This window comes from Petaurus breviceps, unplaced genomic scaffold (genome assembly GCF_028583685.1).
Source record: "Petaurus breviceps papuanus isolate PSGF00001 unplaced genomic scaffold, PetGlider_PUasm1.0 428, whole genome shotgun sequence".
Classification (NCBI taxonomy): domain Eukaryota; kingdom Metazoa; phylum Chordata; class Mammalia; order Diprotodontia; family Petauridae; genus Petaurus; species Petaurus breviceps.
In genome coordinates, this window is record NW_027186331.1 from 4086208 (window position 1) to 4106704 (window position 20497).

The window sequence follows — 20497 nt, forward strand, 5'->3', positions numbered from 1 at the left end:
GTCCCACCTTAGGCCAAATAAGTGCCCAGAGGCAGAGCTGGGTTGTGGCTCACACTCTCCTCCAACTGTCTCCAGCTCACCTTCCAGTCTCCTGTCAGTACAAGGGAACAGCCTCAGCCTCTCACCTACTGAAGGACAGAACACTGCCGCCTCACTCCCCCCTTCACCCCCGGGGGCTGGGATCCTGTGTTCTGGTTTTACTTTCGCTTCCCTTTTTATAGACAGCCAACAGACCATTAAGGGACCACAGAACTATACCTGGCCAAGGCACAATCTTCCGAGCCTAAGTTTGTCCCCCGAGCACAGCTTGTCCCCCACATTCATAAATGAAAAAAATGTTCACTCTCTGGGAGAGGTTAAGGAAAATCAGGCGCCACCAGGACTCCCCAAAATCCACCCATGGGCCCCTTTGGCACCCATGGGCCCCAGAGTTAGACAGCAGCTCTCTTTAGAAAGCCTTTAATCAAGCCAATGCCACACCCTCCTTTATCTGCCAGGCAAACAGAAGGCCCAGTTCCCGGGTGAACGATGGGATCCAGGATTAGAATCTCAACCTCTGAGGCACAAAGTACTTTGTGAATCTGAACCCCCCAGAACATTCTCCCTAGAAAATATAAGCCAGGATTAGTTCAGTCCATTCTGGAATCCACGCCCAGGGAGATTCAGTTATGGAACATCTTTCAAATAAAAACGAGTCAGGAGAAAGCTCACTGTTTACAAAATGCTTTACAGCAGACACAACCCCAGAGTGAGGGCTTGGACCCCAAGCTCCTTCTTAAGATTCTATTTAACCTCATTTTACCCAGGGTGGGGGGTGAAGCAGAGACTTCTTTCCACTCTAAGGCCATCTCACAGCATGGGGGGGAGGGGTGAGAAAGAGAGAGAGGGTGAGAGACAGAGACAGAGAGAAGAGAGGAAAGAGGGGTGGGGGGGAGAGGGAAAAAGAGAACCAGAACCATAGAAAGGTCTCAGGCAGCCTCTTAAAGAGCAAACATCCACTCTGCTGAAACTTCAAGGCCTTTCTGGTCAAATGCTAACCTCCCAATTTCAAATGGGGCCTAAAATGAAAATCAGCTCCATTATTTTGGCTTCATCACCACATTAATTACAACCCAACTGTCAACACTGTCAAGGTCTTCTTTAGAAAGCCCTATTTAAAAACTTTTAATTGGGTCAACCTTTAAGTAGGCCACTGAGTAGACCTCGGTGCAGATGGGACCAAATACAGGCCAGCCTGAGCATACACAACATATCAATACAAAAAGGGGCCACTGTGTCTGCTGACAACAAGTCCCATCCATCCATCCATCCACCCACCCATCTATCCATCCATCCAGGGCTGTGAAGTCACTGAAACATTTAAGAATTAGAGTCATGTTTGGGAGAGTAAGATTCTATATTTTTGGAGAGATTTAAAATATTCTAACAGAAACATGACTGATTTAACCAATGGACATATTATTCTGTGTGGGAAATGGCTGAAATATGGCAGTATAAAACATGGGGGGAGGGGGGATTTACAGTTATCATCTCCTTTGGGCAGAGCTCAGCTTCCCTTGCCACCATCAAAGGCCTCCAGGTGTGGTGTATTTAAGAACAAAACTATCTGGACCCCAGCCTTCCAAAGCCTTGTGGTTCCAAGTCCTGAAAAGGGAAAGTGGAGGAAGGAGGGAGGAAGGCTGTTACAATCCACAAAGTTGTACCTTAAGGGTGACAGACAAAAACAACTGAGAAGACAGGAATTTTACCCACGGAATTGGGACTGCTTAATTCACTGACCAGAAAAGAGCTGCTGCCCAATCCCTAAAAGGCCCGTCTTTTCAAGCCTGGGAGAAGCACAGAGCCAGGTGGGAGGGAAGATCTAGGTTCCTAACAGGGCAACAGGAGGTGAGCTTTTTAAAAGGATTCCAAGGGGCAGCTAGGTGGCTCAGTGAATAGCACACTAGCCATGGAATCAGGAGGACCTGAATTCAAATCCAACCTCAAACACTTAACACTTACTATCTGTGTGACTTTGGGTAAGTCACTTAACCCCAACTGCCCTGCCTTCCCCCTCCAAAAAAAAAAAAAAAGATTCCAATAACTGCACTTCAAGAGAATTGGTTTCCTTTGCAATCCTCTATTTTATGCATTTAAAAACATCATTCTGAGGCATCGCAGGCTGTCCAGAATCCCCCCAAAAGGTCAGCACAGTCATGCAGCCTGCAGAGGCAGTGAGGAACGTCTGCTCTGAGTGCAAAGAGGAGGGGACCATGACCTAGTGCTGCTGGCACAGAAGGGCTGACAAGGGCCTTGGGAGAACGGGAATATCGCACTGCTGCCTGCCTCAGCTTTGAGACACAGCACCAGGTCACCAGGAAGGAGCACAGAAACGAGAGCTCATTGTGAGAGGGGTCAAAGGAAAACGGCGTGGAAAATAAAGGGGCACAAAAATGACAGGTATCAATCACTTCTTAAAAGAAAAAATCTCCAGGCGGCCAGGTGGCTCAGCAAGTAAGAGCACCACCACTCCAGTGTTGGAATGACCTGGGGATCGAATCCGGGCTCAGATACTCAGCACCACACCCAGAAATAACTGGCCATGTAACCTTGAGCAAGTTACTTAACCCTGATTGCTCATAAAAAAAAAATCTAGTATGTAAAAGGTTAAATATCTAGGAAACTCTCCTGTCCAGGTCAGCACATTCCAGACGACATTCCCTGACAGGCTAAGACAGGCTGCAGCCAACAAGCTGAGACGGAGAAGGATGCCCGAAAAATCACCTCCACCAGCAGCATGGAGGACTGGGCAAGGGAAAGCCCTGGCTGAAAGAGAGCTCCCTGAGCCCAAATGAAGGGCCCACAGCACTGGCCCCTCTGCTCCATACCCCCAGTGCCCCAGGGGTTTAAAGTTATGAGGTCAGTGGTTCAATAGCTGAGGAGAGGATGGGTGGACATGCGGCTGAGCCCCTTGGGAGGGAAGATAGGTCTCACACTATGGTGACTTCAAGTACGTGAAGAGTGAACCCAGCCTAGGGAAGCAAGATAGAGGCAGAGTGAGCAATGGGGAGAGCCAGAGGGGACTAGCAGCAAGGCAGGCAAAAATATCCTGAAAAGAAGACAGAGAGAGTGTGCCCGAGTACAGAGGGATCTATGGGTTGCTGCCTCTTGGGCGTGACCCTGAACAAGTCACAGACTCCTATTCTAGGCATCAGTTTCCTCAAATGGAAGATGAGGGATTTGGTTGGCCTTGCTGAACACTATGGGCCCTTCTAATTCGCAGTCTATGATTAACTTCATTACTTTGTTACTATTCCCAAATCTAGAGAAACCAAGAAGGACACACTTGAAAAAAAATCCATTAAAGTTTCATAATTTAATTTGGGAATAAACTAAATATAAGTCAATGTATAAAATATGGATAATAGTAAAGACAAAAACAAGACAGATCCCAACAAAGTAAAAATAACAGAAACTGGTGTCATCTCCCCAGCTTGGTGCTTTCTCATTCCCACCAGGTGGGAAGACTTGGGCGACCAGCTCTTCCTTCTACCCTTGGAATCCACCCAGTGTCCCCTCACTCCCAGGGCCACATCTCCTCCTAGCTCATTTCAGGCCTCAGTAGCTTCCTGAGGCACTGTTTCTAAAGCATCTCTTCTAGCCAGTCCCTTCTCCACAAGGTAATCAGTCATCTTCCCAAAGGACAGCTCCAACATTCACTCACACCCTCAAAAACCTTCCTGCCTGAAAAGACACAAAGTATCTGAGGCTGGATTTGAACTCAGGAAGATAAGTCTTCCTGATTCCAGGCCTGTATTGACCTTGAATGGGACTGGGGATGTCTCATCTACCTCCTGTGCACAGCCATCAGCAAATGGCAGCAACTTTTGCTAAAAAGATAATTAAAACCACATAAGCACTGGATGAAGCAATTGGGAACATGTAGTCTGAAGAAGAAAAGACTGAAAGGGGGAGAGATAAGATACTCTTCAATTATTTGACAAGCTGTCCCTTAGAAAAAGGCATGGCTCAGACTGGTTCTGCTTGGCCCAGGGAACAGAACTAGCTAAATGCCAGTGACAGAAGTTAGACAGAGACAGAAGAGACAAACCGAGGCCTGAGGTGTAGAAAGGCTTCTTCCTACCAAACGCAACCTGCCCACTCGTAGTAAATCTGGGGTATCCTGATCCCTGAACGTCTTGGCTCCCAACTCTGCAGGCCCTTCCAAGACCTCATGGTCTATCAAATATCATCAATCCCTGAAGATTTAATAGCCTAGGACCTAAGCTCCCCAGAGTCCTGACCAGTCTCTGACTACTGACTTCAGACAAGAAGAGGCCAGGCTAAGAAGACGCAGACTGGTTCTCCAAGCACGGGGCAACCTTTCCAAATGAAAGCTTGGCCCAAATGAACACACATGAGACGCCAACCAGAGGTCTGTGTGAAAGGACAAAGAATCACTAAGTTTTGAAGTAAAGCTAGACATCATAATGACATAGATCTTCAAATTACCCCAAAGCCTTTTTGTGACTTTGAATCCCAGAGCAGCAGGGGACCCTGGGAGACTGTGGAAGTCCATCAGCCCTTGAAGCACAATTATTTTTCCTAACATTCCCCCAAGTTACTGCCCATCCTCTAACTGCCAGGGAGCTCACTACCATGACTTCCCTCTGAATTACCATCCTGGGACACTGTGCGAGGGCAGGGGCATGGCAGGCACAGAGGAAGTACTCCATGAAAGCTTGCATACTGACTCCCTCTCCTTCTTCCTCCCCCAGTGATTCTGGACACCTCCAGCTGTTAGGAGGTCCCTTGCCCAAGGTGGCCTTGAAGAGACTTTTTTTATTAGAACCAGCTGTCCTGAGGCCAAGCACAGTCTCATCTTTGTTCCATAAGGAAACATTTCTTCAAATACCTGAAGGCCATGAATGTGCCTGACTAGGAAAATGTTATTTCTTTTAATGGCCCCCAATCTTTTCCCTGGATGAAAGAGCATCTACTAAGACATCAATGGTTTCTGCATTGTTGCATGGAATGTTACCATCTCCAAAGAGGTGAGAATGTACATGGCCCAGACAACAGGCCCTGGAAGGCAATGTGGTGTGAGGGCGATGTTGCACATAACAGATAGAACACGGAAGGAGAGGAAAGCAGTGAAAAGCTGGGATTGCCAGGTGGCAAGAAGCAGGGATAACAGATGGACACACGGCCTGTGACTGTGGCAGCACCGGGGAGAGTCAGCAGAAAGCCAGGAAAGCTCCCCACTCACTCCCCACCTCTACAGGCCATGGTGGACACCATGTGCACTTAACTTATGGGAGGACTGGGGCAGAGCCCCACAGGAGAAGGGTGAGAGGAGAACTGGGAAGAAACATCCAGGCTGATGACATCCCAGTACTTTAAAGCAGGGCTCAGCAAACTGCATTTGGAAAGAACATTTTCTCCTGTTTAGAATGATAAAAACCATTCTTCAGTCATGGGCAGAGCGCCAGCCGTGGCTGCAGGCGGTAGTATGTAGTATGCCATCCCCAGCTTTAAAAAGATAAAGGAAAAGCTGCTGGATCCCCTCCTGCCGGGGCAGGCATTTCTTTGTCTTGCTTAGGCAAGGAGGTGCTTTCAGCAGGGTGGACCAGAGGACTAATGCGGTAAATCTTTTCATCACAGCCCTGACACTTTCTGAAGTCCCTTCAACCTGCCTGAGCCTCAGGGCAGCACAGGGAAGCCTTTCACAATCTCACTCCTGCCTACCACACAACTCCCCAGGACTAAATCCTGCCAAACTGGGGCATTTGCTCCTTCCTAGGTACAACATTTCACCTTCAGCCTCTAAGACCCAGAACTGACTGTACCTGTAAGAGACCTGGCCCCAAGTACAGGCTTCTCCTTTAGGCCTTGAGGGCATGTTCTTTCTGGGGCTTTGGACTTCAGTTCAATTAACAGGATCATAGACTTAGGACCCTCCCTTCCAACCTGCTTAAGACCAGAGGTCTGCACATCTATGGGGAGATGAAGAGATGCCCACATAAAGGACAATCAATCTAGAAGCAGAGATGTGCTGAGCTGGGAGTCAGATAAGTCTACTGGTTACTCCCCACCCCCAGGATCATCCAAGAAATATTGACCAAAAGCACCTATCTCTGGCAGGCCCCTCAGGCAAGATCAAACAGTCCAATAGCTTTTGCCAGATTCCTACCAACCCAGAATCCCCTGCCTAGACTTCCAACACTGAGAATACCTTTCCTTCCAAACCTCTGCCATCTTGGGAGGGTTTTAGTTTGTCGTGGGAAGATCCCTGGATATGCTGAGTCTTAGCTCAGACACAACAAACATCTGTCCCTCAGTGTCCCCAGCTATGAAAGGAGGGTGCCTGGGATGCCTGCCCTCCCCTCTTCCCAGGGCTGCAGGCTGGAAGGCCTTCCTAATTTCTGCTGAGGTCATCCTCAAGGAAGCCAGGTCAAAGCCTACTCCCCTCCTCCCATGTATCAGTCCAGCTGGTAAGTCCAGTTCAGTCTAGCTTTCCCTCTTCTCTGCTTTGTTCCCTTTCTCCATTCCCAGAGGCTTCCTGTCAGGCCTCACCTGGCCTACTGCTCTACCAACCTATCCAATCCATCCTCCCCAAGATGCCCAAGGGACTTATTTACCTACAGTGTAGGTCTGAAGGTCACTTCCCTGCTCCTTCACCTCCAATAGCAGCTCCCCTCTGTCTCCAGGATCAAACTCCATCCAATAGTTAGCTTTTAAATTCTGTCCCAACCTGGCTCCAATCTCCCTTTCCAGGCCAGGTCTTCTGGCCTTCCTGTTGTCTTTCATACATATTCATCTACCATCTCCAAACCTTTGCACAGGTCCCTCCCATGCCTGGAAGGGTTTAAAAATGGCTATTGACTGATTCTTACCTCCACTCTTAAAACCCATTTTTCTCTCCAAGGCTTCACTAAAACACCATTACTTACAGGAGGAATAACCCTGTATCTGCAGGTGTCCCCACACTAAGATTACCCTACCCACTGAGCACAGTGCTAGGCACATGGTCCTGAAGATCTGCTGGAATGATAACTTTAACACTTCCTTCCACACAGTCCCCTATAGCTTAGGGACTGGTGTTTCAGGTGCTGTTGGAGCCTGAAAACCCCCTTGGTCAGCAGCTAGACAGCTATGATGGTTTCTCTATCCAATCAATGAACATCTAACAAACACTAATTAAATGCCCACTCTAGGCCAAGCACTCTGCTAAGTTCAGGGGGTACAAGCCAGGGAGGCAGGAGGTAGAGCAGGAAGAGAGAGTGGCCCAGACTGGAGGGCACCAGAGAGTGCTGAGAGCTAAAAGCGGAGGCTCTTGTTCATAGAACAGCCCGAAGAGGCCATGGTGGGGTGTGGGTGTTAAGAAAACTGGAAAGGCGAAGAAGACAAGGTCAGGGAGGGCTTAGAGGACCAACCAGAGCATTTTGTGTTTGTTCCTGGAGGCCACAGGGAGCCACTGAGTTTACTGAGTCGGGGGACGGCAGGGCTGGAGGTGCATTTTAGGAGAATCCCCTCTGGTGGCTGAGTGGAGGACTTGAGGCAGGTCCCAGGAGGCAGCTACAGCCACAGGCCAGGGATGAGGTGATCAGGGCCTGTACCAGAGTGTGGGGGCCATGGCAGAGGAGAGAAGGGGGAGCATTAGGGAGATGGTACAAAGGTGAAATTGACAGGTCCCAGCAACACCTGGGGGGGAAGGCCAAGGGGGCAAGGCCAGCACTAAACTGCCCCTCAGAGACTTGTCAGCAGGCTCTTACTCTAAAGGCCTTTGCAGCTGGAGGGGACCTGCAGAACGGGGTTAAGAGCAACATACAATCAACTGTCTCCTTACAATCTCTTTGAATGGGACCCGCCAACGCCTTAAGGGTATATTATTGGTGCATCACAAAAACCTCTTTGTTTTACAACAGTTACCAAGGCAGACCCACACCACTCTAGAACAGCGGAAGAGTTTTCAAAACCCAACTGTAAAATCACACTCAGTCCTCTTATCAGATCGCACCCACCCCACCTGGGATGATTCTGATTCTGAGTCTACTGTATGCTTCCCTTTTACCTTGCTTCCATTTCTGTGCCTCCCACAAAAACATGCCTGTCTCTCGCTGTCCAATCATTGCTAACATTGAACAAGACAGGCCCATTCAGCATGCAGAGCCCAACATGACACAGTAAGCCCTAAACCCTAAATAAATGTCTGCATGGTGGCAGGCCACTGGGACCTGCAGAGTGACTCCACTCCGCTTTTTACAACTATGCCCCAGCTAGCAAAACCATACAACTTCTCCCTTCGATAGGGCAGGATCTGGGTGAAGTAGATAATACACAGGCACAGAGGCTGGCACTTGGGGTTTAACAGACCACCCCCCCCATCATAATAACATACCTTCACTAATCAGGGGACTGATTTACTTATACACCAATACGGATGAAATCTCACTAACTCCAAGCCACTGGCCTAATCTTCTGCCAGATTATTCTGGAATTACACTGTATCCAGCCCTGCCTGAAGTAAATACCATCTGCTGTTGCTTAGAAATGACTGCTACCCAGACATGTGTGTTCTAGTCATCTCTGCTGTCTCAGAATTCGATCTGTGCTCCTTTCTCCTCATGGAGGGAACGATCTTGGAACCCTCAGACTTGGGCAGTGTGGTCTTCTCTGTGGCCTCTTTCTGCAGGGGTTCAAAGCGGAGATGAAGCATCATAACTGTCCAAGAAATATTAGCTGACAGATCACAGATGCATGGATTTCAAGCAGGAAGGATGTCTCCTTTGAAAGATGAGGCCACTGAGGCTTGTCCTATTTTTGAAGGGGGTGCCTTCATCCTTGAGAACCTCTTCCCCATAAGTCAGATCACCTCACTGGTCTCCCCTGAGCTGCTCAAGTGATTTTCCTCAACAAAGATCCAACCATTTCACTCCCAATGGCTCCCTACTGCCTTTAGGAATGAACAAAACCTCTCCTTTGGTCTTTAGAATCTTTCCCCAAAAAGGTGACCAGACTGGCCTCCATGCAGCTTGGTCTCCAGTCGCCACACCTTTGCCCAGCCAGAAGTGCACTTCCTCCCCAGCCCCTACCCTAGGGGAGACTCCTGGTTTCCTTTCCAATTCAGCTCAAACACCTGCCTTGAAAAGGAAGCCCTTCCTGACTCTCCAGCTCCCAAGGTCCTTTCCCAAAATGATTTTGTTTATTTTCTATTTCCTTGTAAATGTATGGGGTGATAACAAGCATCCCCATCACACTGTACTCCATCTTGTCTGATTCTCCTCTCTACTCCTAGGAGGGCAGGGGTCATTTCCTTTTTGCTCTGGCCCCACTCCCCCAGCACAGTCCCACACACAGCAGGTCCTTAATAAAAGTGTGTTGTCTGATTGAGGCAATGGCTTTAAAGACTAAAATGGCCTTGGGGGCAGGGAGAGAGGAGAGGAACGTTCACACCTCTGTACCCAAATGTCAGCTCACTGACTAACATGTCTAGGAAACACACAGAACAAAACCATCCAAGTTCTCCCAAGAATTCTCCATCGTCAGCCTTGAAATAAAGATGCAACAGCAGCTGGGCTCTCATCACCCTCTGGGTTATGGCATTTTCCCCGAACCAGGTCCAAGCCCTTTCTAGGCTCAAGGCTTTAGCTCTGGGACAAGGGCAACACTGAACTGCCCCCAGCAGGTTGGCTCCGATCCCAGGCCTGCCTGGGATTGAGATTTGGTTGTATGGAGTCAGGCAAACATGTTAATACAATGGGAACAACAGGCAGACAGCTCCCACTTGGGATCCTGCAATCTCCCTCAACAAAAAAGGGTTGTTTGAGTCTCAAGAGAAGCTTTAGGGACAACTGCCTCCAAAAGGAGAAGGGCCGCAGAGGCCAGAAGTAGAAGCTAGAGAGGGAGAAAAAGAGCGGCCCCCTATTGTCTCTGGGATAAGCTCCAGCCTCAACTGCTCAGCACTCAAAGCCCTTCATTCTGGCTCCAGCCTCCCTCCCAGACACTAAGCTACTTAGGAGTGGACCCCCAAATTCATTCATTCATCTGCCACTTAGCTGCGGAGCCTCAACTACTTCCTCCAGGAATTAATCCCCTCTCCCCAGGGTCTTTCTTTAGGTAGAAAGAAAGCTCCCTGAGGCCAGGGAGTGGACTCCTTAGACAAAAGTTTGCAGAACTGAACAGAAATATAACACAAAGTCTAGGGAAGAAGCTCCCTAAAACAAAGAACTTCCTTCCAAACCTGCTGGAATGGCTGGCCCAGAGGATGCAGAACAGAGGTAGTGAGCTCCCTGTCACCAGATCAACTGCAACTAATCTGAGGAGGTGACTATTTGGACAAGTCCACCTCTGAGGACCTAACTTGGATTCTGAGAACAAACTATTCTAACTAAGAGATTAATCACCCTGAGTGAGGCAAGGTCGTCTAATCTCTGCATCGGAATTACTCCCCTGCTGCCAGTTGGGTCCCTGAGCAAGTCACTTACCTGGCTTCAGCTCTCTCCCCATGACACTGGGTTTTTGGTGAAGAAACAGGTTTTGTAAAACTGACAAGCATTACACAATGGGATTTAATATCGTTTCTATTCAGATCATAACTTGGCTTGCCAAAAAGGTTCCCGGTGCAAAAAAAAACATTTTCTGAAACAAGCTTTTAATTAGGCCACCCTGCCCACCGTTTAGGCTGCATTTTGGGAGCAAGATTGTAAGACAGGCTAGTAGGCCAGCAGAGAGCAAATTCCTTATGCAGACACCAACCCCAAATCCTCTGGAGAGGCGGGTAATCCAGATTTTGTTTCTGCACACTGAAATCTCCTTTCATTTGGCAATTCTCCAGTCTGGGATCCAAATGGAGACAGTGATGAAGGACAATTAGAATTTAACTAAGCAGTTACTTGGTTATCTCAAAGCCACAAATGGCAGAGTCCAACACCTTCATTCTAAAGGTTGCCCTCCTTCAGAGCAGAGGACATCCCTATCTTCAGGCCCTCCTTCATTCCAAGCTGATCACACACCCTGGATCCGATCCCATCCTGCTCTCCTCCCAACAGTGGCCTCTCTGCTCTGCTTGACTGCCCCCAGGCTCAGAATGCTCTCCCTCCTCAGCCCTGACTCTGGATCCCCAAGCTTCCTTCTGAGTCCAGCCCAAGTGCCATTTCCTTCAAGAGGCAGGCCAAGTTCTCCCAAGTCCCCCAGTATGTCAGCATCTCCCCACTTTAGCCTGTGTGTAACTGTCTGCTAACTATCTCCCTGGCAAGGATAACCACAAGAGCTGGTACTGATAGAGCACTGGGAGGGAAGTGTCAGTGGAAGCTCCATTTTGCAGATGAGGAAACTGAGGTGGAGGTCACACATCAAGTAAGTGTCTGAGGCGGGCTCTGGCCTTTAAAAATAACAATAGCTAACACTGATATAGCACTCAGCCATTCACAATTTTTATCTTACCACCCCTGGAGGTAGGGGTTCTTATTATCTTCATTTTACAAAGGAGGAAACCGAGGCAAACAAGAGGTGAAGTGCTTTGCCCGGAGTGACAACGCTCCATCCACCGCACCATCTGCTTGCCCACCATTTTGCCAGGCACACAGGAAGCACTGAATAGATGCCTGCTGGCTGGTCAGACAGCTAATAAACTGTAGAGTGGGGTCTCTAACTCGCAGTCTAACCGGCAGGACTGGCCAAAGCGGCCAAGCAAACGTCAGAATGGCAGGAGGCTCAATGACTGCCACTCCACCTGAGGAAGCACTTTGCCTTCCCCAGCCCGGCCCAATGAAACCGGCTCAGCAAACAGCACACAAGGGAGGAGTCAGAGAGGAGAGGGCGGAGGGGCCTGATGGAGCCTGGCAGTGGGATCGCCTGGAAAGGGTTGGAGCCTCAGCCAGGGCTCCAGTCAAGTTGACATCCTAAAAGGCCTTCCCAGAACAAGACTGGCAGGTCGCGGGCACCAGGGCCAAACAGCACTTCTGTGCTAATGCGGCCCCCTGATTTTATAAACTCAAAGAACGGTTCTTTCCCCTACCCCACATTGAGAAAGAAAAACCAGAAAAATGTAGTAAGGCCAAGCCAGGTAGTGGAAAGGGAAGTGGAGGAGGGAGCCAGGAGACTGGAACTGGCTCCCGTAATGCCCTGCTGAGATGACTGAGACTCGAACTCCTCCCTCTCTCTGGGTAACCCAGGGCGTCGATCGCCAGGCAATTATCTAATCTACGTCAGGGGCCAAGCTGCAAACCTTGCTTCAGCCACTCTTTCATTTCCAAAAACGGGTGGTGGGGGAAAACCCATCAGAGATCCAGGGGCAAGACATGAGCATTAGAAACGGGTCCTTGGGGATAAGCTGGTCCAGACCCGCTCTCCAAAATGGCAGCAGACGGCACTGGAAAAGTCCTTGGGAGGGAAGGCGGCCGCCACACGCTCTCGCCCCTCGTCCCCTTCTTTCCCACGCACGCTGCTGCAGGAGGGTGGAGAAAGCCCCGGGACCTGCAGCCTGCCCCTCTCCAGGGGCTCGGGCTCACCTTCCCTTCCTCCCTTCCGCGCCCGGGCTGAGCTCCTCCGGCGGGTCACCCGCACTAAGGGCCGCCACTGTGCCTCCTTCAGGCCCCCGCCGAGGCCCCCCGTTCTGCTGCCCTCCCACCGCTCTCAGACAGCCGGACCCGGCGGCCCGGGGCGCCCCCCGCCCACGGCCGCGGGCCCTACCTGGGCGCCGGCTCCAGCAGCGTGGTCGTGTCCAGGTAGTGGATCTTGTAGAACTCGAGCAGCGCCGGCAGGTGCTCGAACTCCTGGTCGCCGATCTTGAAGCGCCGGTTGGGCAGCGAGTTGATGATGTAGTGGGACACGCGCGAGTTCTCCGACACGGACAGCACGTAGTCGCCGGGGCAGGTGGACGAGTCGCGCACCAGGAAGACGCCGTGCCGCTGGCCCTGCAGCCGGCTCTGCGCCTCCTGCCGCGACACCGGGCCCACGTACCAGGCCGAGCGGTCGGCCGAGTCGAAGCGCGCCGCCGCCATGGCCGCCGCCGCTCCGGGTCGCCCGCGGGGCCGCGCGACAACGGGGGCCGGGGGCGCGCGCCGGCTACGGAAGCCCGCGGGCGATGTGGGGCCGCCGCCGCCGCTCCGCCGAAGGGCTGCTCCCCGCGCCGCGCCCGCCCGCCTGCCGCCCGCCGCCGCCGCCGCCCTCGCGCCCTCAGAGGCCCCGGCCCGCCCCTCGCCCGCGGCACCGCCGCCGCCGCGCCCGCACCATCGCGCGCCGGGGCCCGGGCCCCGCCGCTCCGCGCCGCCGCCGCCTCCGCCTCGCCGCCCCGCCGCCTGCCGGCCCTCGCCCCTCAGCCGCAGCCCTGCTTCCCGAGAGCCACAGCAACAAAATGGCGGGCGACCGGCCACCTCCCCAGCCTCTCCGGGGGCGCTCTCTGCGCGTGCGTGGCGCCCGCCCCGCCCCTCCGGGCCCTCGCCGATTGGCCGGCGCGGCCCCCGCGCGCCCAATGAGGATCGGCGCTCGCGCTGTCCCGGAGCTCGCGCCCATTCGCGGCGCCGCTCTCCCGCCCGTCCGCGTGAGCGAGCGCCGGCGCGCGTGCCCGGCGCGGGGGGGGGGGGGGGGGGGGGCGCCCGCCGCTTCCTTCGGTTTTGAAAGGCCGAGTCGAGGTGGGGAAATTTCTGCGGGGAGTCCAGGGGAGGGGCGGGGCTGAGCGGCCCCGGGCTGGGCCCTAGCGATCCGTAACGACGCTCCTCCTACTTCCCAGTGAAGCCATAAGTATTAGTAACGATCCGCACTAAGAACCGACCTTTGGTGTCCCTGGCCCCCACCCCGCCGCGTCGGCCGTATATATTGGTAACGATCCGCAACGAGATCAGCTCTAAGAGGTCCCTAACCCAGGCCCGGGTTAGCGGTACTCATTAGTAAGGGGGGGCCCCAAATCAAGCCTCGGGTGTGCCAAGGGCTGAGCTCGGCCTGCACTCGGGAGGCAGGGGGGCGTTCGGGAAGGACCAGCCCGGGGGGACTGGGCGCCCCGAGCCTCGCACGGAGTTAGGGGGCGTCCGCCCCCCGGCAGAGCGTCCCGGACCTGGGCCGGTCCTCCTGACCCGGGGCCGCCCTGCCCTGCCGACGTCCCAGGGGGACACCGCCGCGATCTCCCGGTGCCCTCCGAGACGGAGGAGGCACGAGAACCGGGGGTGCGTGCGCGTGTGTGCGCGGATTCTCACGGGGGTCTCCCGGAGGGGGGGGGCTGGGGGGCCCCGCACAGCCCGCGAGGGCGGGGACGGGACGCGCAGCCCGCAGGAGGGGGCGAGGGTGGCGCACACCCTGCCGAGGTCCCCTGCTGGGGGGCGGGGAGGGGGGGCGTGCAGCCTGCCCGAGGGGGCGGGGGTGGCGCACACCCTGCCGAGGTCACGGAGCCGTCCCGGGAGAAGTCCTCCCGGGCGGGGATCGTAAGCCGCTGGACGGCAGGAGCGGGGCGGGCACACAATAGGGGCGTGGGCAGCCGGAGCAGCCCGAGCCACTCCCCGAGGGAGATCCGTAGTCCAGGTTGTGCCGACGGGCGTCCCCCGGCCCGGCCCAGAGGGCACGGGACCTGGCAGCGGGTAAGCTGCCGCTCTCAGGGAGATCTCCCCGCGGGTGTCCTCTTTCCCTCCCCTACATCCCCACTCCCTGCTGACCCTGGTCACCAGGATAAAGCAGCCCCTCTGCCTGGATTGCGATTCTGAGACTTCCACAAGGAAGGGGGTCTGTGGCCGAAGGCTCAAGCCGCCGTGGACCTGGAGGATGGCGATTAGCCCCGGGGGAGATTATTTGGATGCTGGGCAGAGGCAAAGACGTTGAGGCCCAAGGAAGGGGAGACAGCCATCGTCCTCTCCTCTCCTTTTCCACTTCTCTTATTACAGGCCAGGACCCTTTGAGGGGGCCTAGAAAGGCACAACCCCTTCCTTTATCCCTTTCCATAAACTGTGGGTACAGGCACTTCAAGGATTCCTCTCCCATCCTCTGAAGCTGGCAGATCTGGGAGAACCAGAGAGCCCCATCAAAGGCGGGGTAACTTTTTCCCTCGAGTTTTGCAGTGTTCAGTACGGTATGGCCCCAGAATGTTGAGCACCTGAGTCTTTTGAGTATGGAGGGGCATGCCTTTACAGAGAAGAATCCACTCTATAAAGCCATATTTGTATCATCTCCTAGCAAAATTCTGAACCTTGTTAGATAGGTTTAAACTGCCTGAAGTCCGGCAGTGAGGAGGAAGCATAGATGTTTTTCAGCTGACTACCCTCTGGTGGCCAATGGGAATAAAGCATCCTTTTGGGAGACCCTTCCACTTTCCCTAGAAAGGGAATGAAGTGGCTGCAGGGTTAATGGTCAAAGAGAATTCCACCTGGTGGAAAAGTCAAGTACAGCGCTCCTTCGGTGGATAATTAACACGGAGACATGCTGGCATCCAGTAGGCTTAAGGAAGCCAGTACGAGTCAGATTTGGACTGCTTATGCTGCAGTTCCCCCAGTATCTCATGTAGGATCCACAGGAATGGTGGGAAAAAGAGTTGGAGGAGGGTCAGTTTGTTACTTGGTACAGGTCACTTTCCTTCTTTGGGACTCAGTGTTTGGAGGAGATGATCTCTAAGCCAGACAGCCAAGGTGCTGCATTGATACCTGTTGAACCAACCAGTCTATCGACGAGCATTTACTAAGTGCTTATCATGGTGCTGAGTGCTGTACTGAGCTCTGGGGATGCAAAGAAAAGCCATGATCTCTGCCCTCAAGGAGGTTATGTGCTAATAGGGGTAACAACACATAAGTCAGAAAGCACACAGAGGATGTATAGAGTAGAGGGATGGCGCCAGGAAACCAGGGAGCCTGAGAGGCCTAAGCTGGAGTGGAGCACACTCCAGGCTAGGGATCTTTCTTTGCAAAGAATCTCATCATGGAGATGAGAGATGATGTGTTCTGTCTGAGAAACAGTAAGTAGGCCAGAGTGACCGGATCTTAGGGTTTATATTGTGTAGGGCCTTAACTGCCAAACAAAGGATTTGTTTTATTTAATCCTGGAGGTAATAGGGAGCCACAGGAGTTTATCTAGTTCAGGGGAGTGGGCTGATATAATCAGACCTATGCACTGACAAGACAGTGATTGGAGTGGGGAGAGACTTGAGGCAGGGGAATGAGTGGAAGTAATAGTCCAGGTGAGAGGTGATAAGGGCCTGTGCCAGGCCTTCGAGGTTTATGTGAGAGGAGAAATGGGGAGAGGTGGATGCGAGGAACAAAGTTTAGTGATGGGCTGGATAAGAGAGAGGGAGGTGGTTTTGAAGCTGGGTGCTTGGAAAGGTGGTATTCTGAAAATGTAAATGCCAACAACTCCAAGGTGCTGTCTCACCCCCATCAGATGGGGTAAAATGACACATGCTGGAGGGGATTGAAGAAGCAGGCTCCCATATGTGCCACTTGTGGGACTGTGAGCTAGCACAGCCATTCTGGGAAAGGCTTCTTGTATGGCAGAAAGGTGAAGGGAGCAAGCACTTGCCAGGCACTGTGCTAAGCATTTTACAGATATTATCTCAAACCTCACAACTACTCTAGGAGGTGGGTGCTATTATGATCCCCATTTTACAGATGAGGAAACAGAGGTAGGCAGAGATTAAGTGACTTGCCCAGAGTCACACAATAAGGAAGTGTCTGAGTCAGGATTTGAACTCAGGTCTTCCTAACTGTTCCTAGCATTCCAATCTGCTATGCCACCTAGCTGCCAGGAGTTATCACTGTTATCAAAAGCTACCCAGAGGAATGGTTGAACAAGTTGTGGTATTTGAACGTAACAGAACACTACTGTTCCATAAGAAATAATGAGCAGGCAGATTTCAGAAAAACCTGGAAGAATTTACATGAACTGACGCTGAGTGAAGTGAGCAGAACCAGGAGAACACTCACTGTACACAGTAGCAGCAGTACTGCGATGACCAACTTTGATAGACCCAGCTCTTCTCAGCAATGCAGTGATCCAAGACGATTCCAAAAGACTCATGATGGACAATGCTATCCACACCCAGAGAAAGAACTACAGAGTCTGAATGCAGATCGAGACATACTATTTTCTCTTTTTTTTTCTTATGGTTTTTCCCTTTTGTTCCAAGTCTTCTTTCACAACATTACTAATGTGGAAATATGTTTAATATGATTATACATGTATAGCCTATATTAGATTGCAGGTCATGTTGGGGAGGGGGGAGGGAAGGGGAGGGAGGGAGAAAAATTTGAACTCAAAATCTTATAAAAGTAAATATTGAAAACTAAAAAGAAATAGATTAATTACCTTTAAAAGCTACCCAGAGGTCAAGGAGGAGGAGAAGCGAGGGGGAGAGCCAATGGATAGAGCAATTAGAAGATCGTGGGTAGGCATAGATTCAGTGGGGCAGTGGGGTGGGATGTGAGAGAGTGGAAGCAGTGAGGATGGAACCCTTGGGCAGTTTGACCTCGAAATTGAAAGAAGATCCAGGCCTTGAGGGGGTGAAAGGGCCCAGGGCAGGTCTCTGGTGGGGGCTTTGGCAGTTTGTAGGAAGTGGAGGAGGTGCCAACTGATAAAGAGAAAGAAAGGAAGAGATGATTGCAGGGGCAAACCCACAGAGGAAATTAACAAGCACTTCTTTTTAATATAAATTTTTATTTTTATACCCCTACAATTTCTCCTCATATCCCCCTCATCCCACAGAACTGTCCCATGTAATAATATTTTTAAGGAAAAAAAATAGAAGGGGAGAGGTTAGTAAAACTCATCAGTATATCAAAAAAAGTCCGAACGATATATGCCATGTTCCGAACCAGGCCACTACCACCTCTGCAAAGGAGTGGGCTAGAATGGCTTCTTTCTCCTTCTGGGCTATGCTTCAATAAGCACTTAGTAAGGGATTCCTGATCTTGGCAAGGTCAAACTTGGCCTTTCTTCAGAGACAGAAACAGAGAATGGACATGAGATCATGGGGTTCTAAGGAGCAGAATCAGGAGGAGCGGGGCAGCTAAGTGGTGCAGTGGATAGAGCACTAGCATACTAGAATCAGGAGGATCTGAGTTCAAATCCAACCTTAGACATGTGTTAGCTGTGTGACCCTGGGCAAGTCTCTTAACCCCAATTGCCTAAAAAAAGAAAAGGAATCCTGCAGTGATTGGCTTCAAAGCAAGCAGTGAAGTCCTATGCTAAGAGGAGGGGTGAGAATTGTCTAAAGTGGATGTTTTTAGCAGCCCCCGATCGAGGGTGTGCTGGACAGCTGCTCTGGAAAGAAGAAAAAGATTATTGTGCTGAGCAGTGAGGGCCCAGGCGAGATGGGGAGCATGAACTGGCAGGTGATGCTTTCTCTCTATTCTCAGAGGACATGGAGGCCAAAGTGTCCCCTCTCCTTTGGGGATACTTCATCAGTCACCCATTATCCTTGGAGCTTTAGTCTTTCCTCATTCTTTGGAGTTTTGCCCTCTAGTCTACAAACAGGGCCTTTATCCTAAACTTGGAGTCGTCTATAAACATTTATCAAGTGGCAAAGGGTTTTGTTGTTGAGCTAAGAGCTAGGGATGTGATTACAAGACGGAAAGAAAAACAAAAGAAAGATGGGCCCTGCCCTCAAAAGCTTAAAATCTAACAGGGGAAGAAGACACACAAAAGGAAGCTGAAAAGGAGGAGGAGAAAGTACCCAACATGGTGGAGGGTCAGATCTTTTTAAAATGCAAATTGAGACCACCTCATCCCCCTAGACTGGCTAAGCTGACAGCAAAAAGGAAAATTACAAATAACTTGGGGGAATGTGAAAAAATAGGCTCAAGAATACATTGTTGGAGGAGTTGTGGACTAGCCCAACCATTTGGGAAAGCCTTTTCAGGTAAGAAATGTGCAGATGAGCTCCCTCCTTAAATGGAGGTTTGTAGTTCCTTGCCCTGGCATCTAGGCAGTGCAGTGGATAGAGTGCCAGGCCTGGAGTCAGGAAGACCTGTGTTCAAATCCAGTCTCAGACACTTAGTAGCTGTGGCCAAGTCACTTCACCCTGCTTGCCTCAGTTTCTTCATCTGTAAAATGAGCTGGAAAAGGAAATGACAAACCATTCTAGTATCTTTGCCAAGAAAATACCAAATGGAGTCACAAAGAATCAGATACAACTGAACAAGTTCATGGCCCCTCCCTCCAATCAGAGGATGTAAAGAGGGCAGAGATGAGGTGGGGTCCCAAGACTGAAGAAGTTATCCCAGTCAGGAGAAATGGGTTTGTATCTCAGGTTCAACTGAGTATTTCTGGCCACTCCTATCATTCAGTTCTTCTCTATCCCCCAGGAAACTCCCTAAGACCTCCTGTGAAATCATATGTCCACAGAAAAATAAAAAATGTACCCTGTTTCTATTCATTATCTCTTTTGATCCCCAAAGCAACCAATGCAAGGATATGGAACATTCTTCTCCTCTATCTTTGAATGGTTTTGCTCTCTTTTATTTTGTAATTATCCTGTATCAAATGCTTGGCTTTGTGTGCCATCTCAACTCCCTTTGGAAACTGGTGGGATTGAGTACTAAATGATTGAATTATTGTATTTTAACAATTCAATTAATGTGTTCAACCAAGCCAGGGAACTCAAAGACCAAAAAAAGCAGTCCATATGTCCGGGAGTGCAGATCACAGGTCTTCCACACCCGAAAAAATGGCTAAAGAAATTTCATCACTCATCGGTCAACCACCCAATATTAGACTTCTCTGAAAGGAGTTACGACAGAGGGGTGTAGGAGAAACAGTTCAGGCCTTGCAGTCAGGATTCAGATTTCAACTGTGAGACTGATGGGGTAAGGGCTCTGGGAGCCCCCTTGAGCTCTCCTTAAGTCCTTGAGGTAAGGGCTCTGAGAACCCCTCTTGAACTCTGATTAAATCTTCCCATTTGATGAGGCGTTTGCATGAGGCCATAAGTCTTACCTTGTGGCTGGGCCCAGACCTCTGTTACTAGCCTAGCCCTCTATCATCCATCTACTTCCCACCTTTGAGCCTATCAAAATATCAATCCACCCTAGAGCTGGCCTAGCCCACCATTGTCTGTAGTCTCCAGGTAGCCTCCAGCAACTTCCCACCCTTAATCACTCATTGACCTCATCTGACTTCTCCTGAAGACCCTCCCCAAACTTCCCCTCTAGACCAGAAGGTCTAGAACCTTCTGTATATAAGACCCCATCTCACACCACATGGTGTGAGAGCACCATAGAATTTTCTAGCACAGACTCTGTGTCCAATACAAGCAAACTTTTTTTTTTTAATATATAAGCAATCAGGGTTAAGTAACTTGCTCAAGGTTACTCGGCCAGTTATTTCTGGGTGTGGTGCTGAGTATCTGAGCCCTGTCAGGTCATCCCGACACTGGAGTCGATGATCTTAGGTGCTCTTACTCACTGAGCCACCTGGCCGCCCCTTACAAGCAAACTTTTAATAAACTTCCCTTTGGCTGAGAAGGCTTAAGTCAAATTCATTCAGCAAGACCTGGTGTGTTGGTATTTTGGGGTCTCGAACACCCCTAACCCTAACATCATTTTATGATAAC

At 51.1% G+C, this 20497-nt stretch overlaps 1 protein-coding gene across 1 annotated transcript in view; it reads right to left on the reverse strand.

The window, feature by feature from the left end:
• CRKL (CRK like proto-oncogene, adaptor protein) overlaps positions 1-13007 on the reverse strand; it is a 33619-nt gene extending 20612 nt beyond the window's left edge. Inside the window, exon 1 of the mRNA XM_069100897.1 lies at positions 12673-13007. Within this exon, the coding sequence (XP_068956998.1) occupies positions 12673-12983 (311 nt within the window). The 5' untranslated portion in view covers positions 12984-13007. The remainder of the gene's footprint in view (positions 1-12672) is intronic.
• Positions 13008-20497: the final 7490 nt, after the last annotated feature.